The following is a 12,114-nucleotide window of genomic DNA, read 5'->3' as shown; positions in this document are numbered from 1 at the left end:
AACAGTTTTTACTCGTGTTTGTAGTTCATCCTCCAAAGCCCAATGAGCTGTGGGTAATATAAGCCTTTATAGTTAGCACAGATCCACACTTCGAAAATCCACCGGAAATAGTAGACCATCCGGGGACTTCTGGCATACTCTTTTCGACATACTATGCTTTGGGACACACTCATTTTAATCTCACATACTGTTTAGGATGGATAGTATGGACATTGAGACGCAGGGCAAAAGTCCAAAAATGAAACTAAACGCACAGATAACAGATAACAAGCTGCTAGACCAGGGATTGTCAAGTCTGGCCTTCAAGGTCCACTTTCCTGCAGACTTTAGCTCCAACCCTGATCAAACTCACATGCCTGGAACTTTCCAGTAATCCTGAAGACCTTGATAAATTTGATCAAGTGTGTGATGTAGGGTGAGAGCAGCAGTAGTGATGTCATGGTGTTGAAAGTGCCAGACATTGTTAGAAAAAAACAGGCGCTAGCAACACTTACATGCTAATTAGAAACTGGGACCTATTGCTGCAATGCATGGTGTAAGCATGATGTGTGAAGAACCTGTAACTGAATTTATATCAGCTCAAAAAAAAAAAAAAACGCAGCTCCTCACTGTCCTCTGAGAATGTTTAACAGTGTTGATATCTGGAGCTCTACACTTATTTTTTTCTTCTTCCATTTTATTCATGAATTCCCATGACATAAAGGTTTTTACCATCTCTGTGCATGTAGCACACTATTAGTCATTGTTGCTTGAGGATTAGTGTTGTTTTTTGTGCTTCAAATATCTTTTATTTCTGATATTTGTTTTAGTGTCACATAGGATATTTTAAATATTTCATGACTACTGCAGCATTCAGACGTCCACCTTTGCTCTAGTGTTGGACTTAAAAGACAGGACCTCTCAGCAATTCACTGATTTTAGATGCACTTAAATTTCACACAGCATGCACAAGCAAAGCCCCCCGTCCCAGATGAGCTGTGTGTGAGAGTGTGTGTGTGTGTGTGTTTGTGATATTTAATCTACCGCAGAGAAAATTGGCCTGTGTTTGGAGTGAGCTAGTAAACGTGCTTCAATCACTGAGTCTGAAGGATGGGGTGTATGGACTCTTTGTTTAGTATTGATTTCTATGGCATGAAGTAAAATGTATCCCCCTCCTCCATTATTATTTTTTTGGGGGAGATGAAGCGTGTTGTGATCTAGTGGGCTGAATAGAATTCCTCTCTGCTACTGGAATTTGTGTGTGTGTTTCCTGAATCTCACCTCTGTTAACCTGAGATGTTGTGCAAACCTTATGCTGGGTAAACACCACAAGATAATCGGGGTGATTTTGGGCCGATTTCTCCCCTTCCAACTATCCTAGGTAATCTCCTGATTATCTTGATGGTTCTACAGATTATTTTATCAGATTTTCCCTTGGTGTGAGGTGTGTTAAGAGTGACTGAATCTGTTCGGAAGAACATCGGACCCGCCCCGATCACGAATCGTAAATGATGTGTGGGGGGATCCCAGAGGACAAACACGTGCATGCCCAGGAGATTATTATGTGAAACGAAACAATATCCAATGAGAGAGCAAGCTGATAGAAGACAGAAGCATAACAAACGGCGCAGCACAAAGTTAAATAGATTTGGACAGCAGAGATGGAGGATCAGCTTGTCGATTTTTGGCAACAGCACGAGTGTTTAAACTATTTTTCATGTAAAACATACCACAATAGACTTTGCAAGGAGAAGAGTTGGTCAGAAAGCTTCTGCAATGGATGTAGCTTCTGCAATGGATGTACCAGGTAGCTAACCAAATAGTGTGTTTGTGTGTGTGGTTTGACCTTCATTATTATAACCCATATTTATTCAAATGTAAAAATGCAGAAAGTGTTCTGCGTTGGGTAGGTTAGGGAAAGGAGCTAGAAAATGTAATTATCTCAGTATAAAAACCATTACGCCTAATATGAGATGATAAGGATAGGTGAACCAGTACACATGTGTATGTGTGTGACAGAGAGAGAGAGACCGAAAATTAACCATGGTTTTATTATAGGCGTATTGAAGATTTATATAACCAAAGAAATACTATAGTTTAACTTTTTTTTTTTTTTTTTTGACAAGATGACTCTGGTTGAAAATCTGTTTGTTTTGTCTTTGTCACATCATGGCACACCACACTATAGGGGCAAAACGGTTAAATCTAGGATTTTTTGTCCTCCTGTTTGTGGTCCTCAGATTCTCACACCTGCATCCTGGTTGTAGTTGACCGCTTCTCAAAGGCCTGCAAACTCATCCCACTACCTGGTCAACCCACTGCCTTCGAAACCGCAGAAACTCTCTTCAATCAAATCTTCCGTCACTTCGGCATACCTGAGGATATCGTTTCTGACCGTGGACCCCAGTTCATATCCCGAGTCTGGAAAGCCTTCAACCTCTTAGGGGTGTCAGTCAGTCTAACCTCGGGATACCACCCACAGTCCAACGGCCAGACTGAGCGGAAGATCCAGGAGATTGGGAGATACCTGCGGCCATATTGCCACGACTACCAGGACTGCTGGAGCCGTCACCTTCCTTGGGCCGAGTATGCGCAGAACTCCCTTCAGCAATCCCACACAGGGTCACACCCTTCCATTGCATACTCGGCTACCAGCCACCCCTGTTTCCCTGGACTGGAGAACCTTCCGACATTCCAGCAGTCCACCACTGGTTCCAGGTGAGCGAGAGGGTCTGGGACTCAGCACACGTCCATCTGCAACGGGCTGTTCGGAGACATAAGAGCCAGGCCGACGCTGGAAGATTGGAAACACCTGTATACCAACCTGGGCAAATGGTCTGGCTCTCCACCAGGGACATCCGTCTCCGACAGCCCTGTCGCAAGCTGAGTCCCGGAGACACCAGTATCAGCGCCAGACCTCTACACTCCGCCCACTCATTCCGCATCACCAGAATACTAATCACCTGCACCTGTCACCCTCACCTGCCTCCAATCTGCACTCACTCCACTCACACCTTAAATACCACACCACTTCACCCACTTCATCACTACCATCCTGCATCAGTTAAGAGACTCAATTACCATCAACGAATATCATTCCATTCATACCAAACTACAAACCTGCTACTTACCTGCAGTATCTGTTCCTGAGTGCTAATAAGTAAAACCTCTTATAACGTTACCTGTTTGAGTCATTCTGATTTGTGACAGAAGACCAGACCATCATGCACGAACCAGCAGATCACGGTGGAGAGGAAGTTTCACCCCCGGTCACAGTTTGAGACACTTCGCGGGACGATCATCACAATCCTTCACCTTCCAGCATCAGTTCTTCTTCATCTGCCTATGTATGTCCCATGGCCCGACCAACGCGCCCTTCTCAGGTGAGGAGGGGGAGTGCAGCGGATTTCTGTTACAGTGCGAGCTGTTTATGGAAATGAAACCGTCTCAGTTTCCTACCGAACGAGCTAAAGTGGCTTTTGTCATTTCCCTCCTCACTGGTGGAGCCCTTCTCTGGGCACATGCACTGTGGGAAGATCGCGGTCCAGTTCTCCAGTTCTCACGCAATCTTTCTCCACGTTCACCGGACATTTCCGGGAAGTGTTCTCCCAAGCCACCAACGCTCTCTCAGTGCAGGATCAACTTTTCGGGTTGAAACGAGGTTTCATCTTATGCCTTACAGTTTCGCACCCTGGCGGCCTCCAGCGGATGGAATGAGTCCGCGATCATAACAGCCTACCGTCAGGGTTTAAACTCGGAGATCCGTTTACTGCTGGCCATTTATGACGATGGTATCGGGCTAGAGAGTCTCATACAACGCTCCATCCGCGTGGACCAACGGTGCACTGCCTGCCAGCTCGACAGCCCTGCACTGCCTCCTCCTCATCCTGCACCTATCCACAACCCTTCAACACCAAAACCTATGGACATCGGTTCCACCCATCTGTCAACCACTCAACATCAACGTCCCATCTCTAACAGCCTGTGTCTATACTGCGGATCCTCCAGTCATCAACTCATCTCCTGTCCTGTTCGTCCCCCACGACCGGCGGTGAGTACAGTCCACCTCCAATTTCCCAAATGAAATATACTCCTGTTCTACTCACTTACCAGCGACAAGCTCTTCCAGCGCAAGCCTTAATCGACTCAGGCTCCGCGGGCAACTTCATTTCTCTAACAACGCTGCAAAAACTTCCGACTCGTCAAAAACCCATCTCTCGGTCTCTCCGTCTGCAATCCATCCTGGGGAAACCGCTCGATCGTGGGCGGATCGGTTACTGCAGCCCCATCATCTTCCTGAAGATCGGCTGCTTGCACGAAGAGGAACTTCCGTTTCTGGTGCTGGAGGGTTCTACTGCGGACCTCATCCTGGGACGCCCGTGGCTGGAACTCCACTCACCCAACATCCAAGGGTCCTCAGGTGAGATCCTAAAATGGGGAGATGACTGCTTCAATCACTGCCTGTACTCCGTCAAGAAGGTTCCAAATTCTTCACCCCCTTCGGTTCCTGAGGTGTCCATTTGTTCCATTTCCGTCGAAAGTCCATCTACGGACAAACTCCCCATTTCCTGGGGTATGTAATCTCTTCACACGGAATCACCATGGACCAGAGGAAGGTGGAAGCTGTCTCCACTTGGCCACAACCCACCAATATCAAAGAGCTTCAACGTTTCTTGGGTTTCGCAAACTTCTACCGCCGTTTCATCAAAGGTTTCAGTCAAATCAGTGCACCCATCACATCACTCTTGAAGAAAGGGGCCAAGTCTCTGTCCTGGACCACCGAAGCCACCAATGCTTTCGCGAAGCTCAAGGAAGCCTTCAGTTCCGCTCCTACCCTAGTCCATCCTAATCCGGATCTTCCGTTTCTCGTCGAGGTAGATGCCTCCACCACCGGGGTAGGAGCGGTTCTTTCCCAGTGGCAGGGGACACCACTCCGACTCCATCTGTGTGCCTTCTTCTCTAAAAAACTCTCCCCGGCGGAGCAAAACTATGACATTGGCAACCGGGAACTGCTGGCAATCAAGCTTTCCCAGGAGGAGTGGAGGCATTGGCTGGAGTGGGGCAAAACATTATTCGACATCATCACCGATCACCGCAATCTGGAATACCTCAGAGATGCAAAAAGACTCAACACCCATTTAGCCCACTGGTCTCTGTTCTTCATTCGATTGAACTTCAAGGTCACTTAACGTCCAGGAGACAAGAATACCAAAGCCGATTCACTTTCCCGTCTGTACCTACCTGACACCATCACCGCCAATCCGGAATCTATACTCCCTCCAGCCATGATTGTCAGTCCCATTCAATGGAGTCTCGATGATCACATCGCCGATGCCAACCGGACAGAGCCTGCTCTGCCGGGAGGTCCTGAGGGACGGACCTATGTTCCCACTCGTCTGCGTCTGTCCCTCATGGACTTAGTACATACGTCTCCGGGCTCTGGACACCCAGGCAGCCAGCAAACCCTCTCCCTCATCCAACAACGCTACTGGTGGCTCAATATGACCCAGGATGTCTCCCGATACATCAAGAGCTGCTCAGTCTGCGCCATGGCCAAGGTTCCACGCCGCCTTCCTGAGGGAATACTTGTGCCACTCCCTGTGCCCACAAGACCATGGTCCCATCTCGGTGTGGACTTCATAACCGACTTACCTTCCTCAGATTCTCACACCTGCATCCTGGTTGTAGTTGACCGCTTCTCAAAGGCCTGCAAACTCATTCCACTACCTGGTCTACCCACTGCCTTCGAAACCGCAGAAACTCTCTTCAATCAAATCTTCCGTCACTTCGGCATACCTGAGGATATCGTTTCTGACCGTGGACCCCAGTTGATATCCCGAGTCTGGAAAGCCTTCAACCTCTTAGGGGTGTCAGTCAGTCTAGCATCGGGATACCACCCACAGTCCAACGGCCAGACTGAGCGGAAGATCCAGGAGATTGGGAGATACCTGCGGTCATATTGCCACGACTACCAGGACTGCTGGAGCCGTTACCTTCCCTGGGCTGAGTATGCGCAGAACTCCCTTCAGCAATCCACCAAAGGGTCACACCCTTCCAGTGCATACTCGGCTACCAGCCACCCCTGTTTCCCTGGACTGGAGAACCTTCCGACGTTCCAGCAGTCCACCACTGGTTCCAGGTGAGCGAGAGGGTCTGGGACTCAGCACACGTCCATCTGCAACGTGCTGTTCGAAGACATAAGAGCCAGGCCGACGCTGGAAGATTGGAAACACCTGTATACCAACCTGGGCAAATGGTCTGGCTCTCCACCAGGGACATCCGTCTCCGACAGCCCTGTCGCAAGCTTAGTCCCGGAGACACCAGTATCAGCGCCAGACCTCTACACTCCGCCCACTCATTCCGCATCACCAGAATACTAATCACCTGCACCTGTCACCCTCACCTGCCTCCAATCTGCACTCACTCCACTCACACCTTAAATACCACACCACTCCACCCACTCAGTTGTCTGGTCTCGTCGACTCATGCGACAACCTGACTCTCCTTCGGGAAATCTCTCAAAGACCTTCCGAAGACTTACCTGCTGTGATACTCACCCGTCAGCAACCAAGATCCAGTCTCCTTCTCCGGTCCATTCCGCCTTCAGCCTGTTTTCCGTCAGCCTTCTACTTCATCACTATCCTGCATTAGATAAGAGACTCAATTACCATCAACGCATATCATTCCATTCATACTTAACTACAAACCTGCTACTTACCTGCCATATCTGTTCCTGAGTGCTAATAAATAAAACCTCTTATAACGTTACCTGTTTGAGTCATTCTGATTTGTGACAACAACATTCTTGTTTGATAATTTAGTCCTGACCATATCCTCACCCCTAAACCTAACCCCATAACTTATCCTTAAAATCAAAGATTTATAAACACTTGGAATGGATGGTCAGTTCAAGCGCATTACATTGTGGGATACAGTATTACACATAGTGTGTTCTGTTTGTATACTGTATTTCGGTAAATATAGGTATCCTTCACATATAGAAAATGTACATGCTGTGCACAGTGTACATACTGTATACTCAAGACAGTAGTATGCTAAAATAAACATGCTAATCTGAACATAAAAAAGTGATTGTAGAATGAGTACAGCAAAAGAAACTCTTCTGAAAGCGTTCACACTTGTCCACAGAGGAAGCAGCATGTCACCTTTGCGAGCTGTGAAGCTGCCGTCCACACACACAGATGTGTTTGTTGCCGTGGCGATAATCTCCAGGGTGTTTGTGAAGAGGTGCCACAAATGACTCGACGATGATAGAAAGTCAACTGCCCCAAAAGAGCAGTTGAACTGAAATAAGAGACCAAACCACAGTGAAGCAATTAGCCCACTTGTTATTGCAAATTGAAAACTTGTGCACCGTGGAAGCGTCTTTGTGTAACATCTCATTTCCTATTACTATATCTACTTGACATTTCGCACCAATTTGAATCGAATGGGTCTGTCTGCATTTGATTTGGGCTTCTCAGGTTAATTACTTTTTGAAGATGCTGAATCACAGTATTGAGAACATATTTGAATAATTGTGTTTCTCCAGGCCTGTCAGTGGCTGTCTTTAATGAAAACAGGGAAGAATAATGTGTTTTGTATCTCAGATTTACCCGAGCTTAAAACTAGCATAGAAATGATAGCAAAATTTATTAGAATGACTTAATTAGAACAGGCACGATAATGTTCATGATAATAGCTGTATTTGTCAAATAGCAGCCATTAATAAGGCAAGTATTATATTTTGGACCAAGTTCTTGCAAGCATAAGAGCGCAATTAATGAAGTATATCATTTATTTTGAGTATAATCGGTTTGGTCAAAACGCATTCAAGATTGTTGATTATTTTCTGTATCCACTGTTACTGTTATAAAGCACTTTACCACATTCTTTTCAAATTAACCCTCTGCAAAGCTCTGCCTACTTCAGGTTTGTGCAACGGGAATTAATTGGACTGCAATTTCCATGGGGCTTATGAAGTGCTGAAAATTGTGTTTAATAAAGATTTAAAATCACTTAATGAAGTTTAACAGTCCACACCATGGCCACATTACCAGTTAATTTTAAATAATTCAGCCTTGTCAATTATTCCTCACTTATTGTCTTCCATTTATTGTGTTGTCCACAGGCTCCTGAATCTGTCCCTCACCTCTGACCTGGTGCCGGATCAGGACGTGATCGATGTCATCATACATGTGGGCCGCAATCCACTGGGAAGACATTTAGCATGGAGATACTTCCGCGAGAAGTGGGACTTATTGAATTCCAGGTGAATGTAGCTTCATTCATCTCTGTTTATCAGTGACTTCTTACCTTTCTCTCAGTCCCTGAAATTAATTTTACATTCGCACTCTCATAAGATATTTATTATTTCTTGTTTGTGGTTGGAGGATCATTATGGAATGCATTATGGGAAATATCTATTGGTGTTTGTCTGCTACTGAGCTCATTAAAATGGTGCTCCAGTGTTTTAAATGACAGAGCTTGAACTCCATGTCTCTCATTCGCAGGTATGGAGAAGCTTTATTTATGAACTCAAAATTAATCAGCGGCGTGACGGAGTTTCTCAACACTGAGGCCGAGATGAATGAGGTGAGTCTGGACTTATACACCATCCTGAGGCTTATTCACCTCCATTCAATCTAAAGCACTAATGAACTATTGACCAATCTTCGTGGAACATTAAAACTTGCAGAAAACGTTGGTCAGCAAAATTATTGAGAAAATTAGTAAAAGTAAACTTTGAAGCCTGCAGAAATGTGCTCTGGTCTGTTCCGTTGGGTTATTTCCTCATTGTAGGAATATTAGAGGAGATGGAACGTATATTCACTTATTTAAATTCATTCAGCTTCAGTCCCAGAGGACACAGACTGCTGATGCTTCTCACTGCAGCACAGCACTTTCTCATCCAGCTGACTTTGCCTTCCACAATTTATCATTCATACAGTGATAATACGATACCCCTCAGTGTTTTCTTCAACAGAGCATTAGCATACTGTCATTGACAATCAGCTGCTGCCAGAGCACTTCTTCCACAGATTCCCCATTAAATCAGTGATACTTTGAACGCTATAGGTTTCAATTGATAATCTTATTCCTTTTGAAAATGTATTTGAACAAACAGCTTTTTTGAAATAGTTCAACACCAGCATAGCAACTTAAATACTTAATCCCCGCGCATATTCGTTTATGTAGATGTCATGACCTCGGGAACTGGGAATTGTTTTTGTAATTTGTCATTTAGTAAATTGAGATTTTTATGTTTTTAATTGGCGTATTTTGACAGACACCCAAGTGTATTTCTCTTCCAAAAAAACAACACAGATAATTCTGTTTACTTCAAATTCATTCCCACTCCTCATTATCATAAACATCACTGTTATCTGCTAAATTACATGTCAGGCATTTGCATGTAAATGCGTCTTATATTCTGATGCTGTTTAACTATCAGAGATGAAGGTGCCACTTACACACAAAACTCTCTATATCTGATGCATCAGACACAATACGATTATCATGTTAATGGAAATTGTTTATCTTCTCCTCAGCTGAAAGAGTTCATCCTGACCAGCGGGGGAGAGTCGGCACCTGCGTTCGCTCGAGCCGTTGAGATCGTTCAAGCTAATGTAAAATGGCACATCCTGTTCCAGCAGCAGTTTTACCGATGGCTGCGAAAAGCTCCTGACGGTTAACACAACATTAAGCATAAAGTGCTTTATTAGCATGAACATTCATGGCCAGTGATGTGGGGAGATATAAGTGAAATAAATTTAAAAAAAAACAGAAAAACTACTCTGGACTCTGAGAACCGGAAAAATTGAGCTTTCATTTCCCTGTTCTTTTTTAAATGTCCAGGCCCTCACAGACCAGGAAGAAAGTAATTGCTGAAAAACACAGAAGGAATCAACGCTGGAAATTGCATGGATGCGTACGTTGGTATCGAAAGACGATTTACAATCCATTTTCCCCTCGTATTTTGCATGAAAGTCATTTCCTTCTGCCAGTCATTCAGTTTGCTGAAGTTTGACCTTTTATGAGTCCTAAGAATATTGGATTTGCTTTGAAGACCAGGCGGCGTTACCCAGAGATTGCTCTTCAGTATATATAAACACAGTTTAGATTAAGCACAAAGACGTGACAATCATCAGTGTTTTGATTGGAACAGGACGAGGAAGACAAAGAGGAGAAACATTCATGTAGCCTTTTCTCTCTCTAAAGCCATAAAAGGGGAGCAGACTGAATTTTATCTCTTGTACAGATGACGTTTATTGTTTGATCAATTGTCTGCACTCTACAGTCGTCAGAAGAGGGAATCTTCTACTAGCTAAAGTGGTGCTGGTGTCCAGGAGCATTCGCATTCTCATAGTGTTTCTCTTTGCTCTCTTGTTTTTGGAGGGTTTGTCCTTGAATATGTTATGTTTGTTTGAGTGGAAAACAATAATCAGTGTGACGATATTTTCATGTATAATGTATCGCTGGAGGGAGATCGATGCAGTCAATGCAGCACTGAGATGTGTTATCATTATGAGTCGTGAACACTGTGGGGTTCTGAATGGATGTTTATCATGGAGACCAATTATAAGGTTTCCATTGTTTTATCTTTTGTTCATGTTTTTTTTTTTATTTTTTTTTTAATTTTTTTTATGAACAAGAATTGTTAAACGTGGAGCATTCCTATTGAAAATTGTATAGTGGTTGACCGATATAGGGGGGTTATGTATTTTTGACTTGTTTTCCATTGAGAATATTCAAAAATATCCGTTAAGCAAGACAAATCTACATTTGAAGCAAAATTGCATACGATAATGCTTTTCAGAGAATATATCTTGAAATTAAATTGTTTTCTTTGATTGTTAAGCATCTACATGTGCAATTTTGTTTTGTTTTGCTTTTTTCAGGCAAATTTATCTTATTTTAATGATGCCCGATTACCAGTCTTATATCTGTAATAAAATGCAGTAACAGCAAAACAGATGTATAGAAATTCACTGAAATGACAAATATGGCTATTTAATACAATATGTACTCAAAATTCACCAAAACATTCATATTATAAATCAACAATCATACTGTGTATTAACGCACATTAATTGGCAAAATTGACCAGAAACCGCTAATCTGAAATTGGTCAGTTATCAGCCAATCAGGCGTCCTGGTCGATATATCAGTCCAATACTGATGTATGTGATTCAGGCTTGGGCAAAATTTAGAATTGAAGTCTCTTGGCTGGAATGTACTGAAATACAATAACAGCGAAATTATATAATTATATAATAATCAACTACAAATATGGGGAAGCCATACTTAACCATTTGTTTCTTGGAATACCTCATATACTGTGTGTATGCATGGTTTTAGCTCATTTATTCGGGAAAAGTTATTTCTTAGAAACTACAGTATGAAAGCGCTTACTCTATGTGAATTTCATTCCATTTTAATTCTGCATCCTCTTTGCTACCTCAATTCCAATTCATTTCAAATTCAGGAATTTAGTTGTAATTCATAAAGCATTCTCAATTCAATTCAGAATGGTGCACAACCCTGGTGACTTCAGAGACCATTAATAGTATCTTCTATCCAGCTGACTGTGTAAATCTCTCAAGGAATAAAAGAACTGGGGAACATAGGACACTTTTTAAACGAATGGCTGGGTATTTAATGAAATCTCCAGACAAGACCCTTTAGTTGGATACTATAAAGTTCTAAGTCGCCTGTGTAATATCAGAATGATCCAACTTACATTTCCAGCCGTTTTATTTCCCTCCTATCATGTTGTGTTTGACGTAAAGCTCTCTTTTGTTTCTAAGTTAGAGATATCCTCTGTGTTTTGAACAGAGCTGCTTAGAGATTTTAATGCTTACAATAAATTATTTTATACAGTAAAGCATCCTCGTCTAACTGTGCCTGTTATTGAGAGCAACCTCGATCTAGAGCTACTCTATGCCTATGCTGCTTCAGTGCTAATGCTATTACATTATGCTATTATTACATTTCTGTCTTTGGGACCAAGCATTAAAGGTTTCTGTTAGTTTTGGGGTTAGTTAGGTTACGACCCAACTTTATAGTGCCTCCAACAGCTCAATTTTCAATCATTAATCTGTTGATAACTTTTTAACCTTTTAGACATGACAC

At 43.3% G+C, this 12,114-nt stretch overlaps 1 protein-coding gene across 1 annotated transcript in view; it reads left to right on the top strand.

Moving 5' to 3' along the window:
- Window positions 1-11,869, top strand: part of LOC143741710 (thyrotropin-releasing hormone-degrading ectoenzyme-like) — a 207,842-nt gene extending 195,973 nt beyond the window's left edge. The window contains exons 17-19 of the mRNA XM_077234037.1: window positions 8,111-8,251; window positions 8,493-8,574; window positions 9,531-11,869. Coding sequence (XP_077090152.1) covers window positions 8,111-8,251; window positions 8,493-8,574; window positions 9,531-9,674 — 367 coding nt within the window. The 3' untranslated portion in view covers window positions 9,675-11,869. The remainder of the gene's footprint in view (window positions 1-8,110; window positions 8,252-8,492; window positions 8,575-9,530) is intronic.
- The last annotated feature ends 245 nt before the right edge of the window (window positions 11,870-12,114 follow it).

This window comes from Siphateles boraxobius, unplaced genomic scaffold (assembly GCF_051911475.1).
Source record: "Siphateles boraxobius isolate OS27281-9 unplaced genomic scaffold, OSU_SipBor_1 19, whole genome shotgun sequence".
NCBI classification, from domain to species: Eukaryota; Metazoa; Chordata; class Actinopteri; order Cypriniformes; family Leuciscidae; genus Siphateles; species Siphateles boraxobius.
Note: the sequence above shows the minus strand (reverse complement) of the source record. Positions and strands in the feature narration are given on the sequence as shown.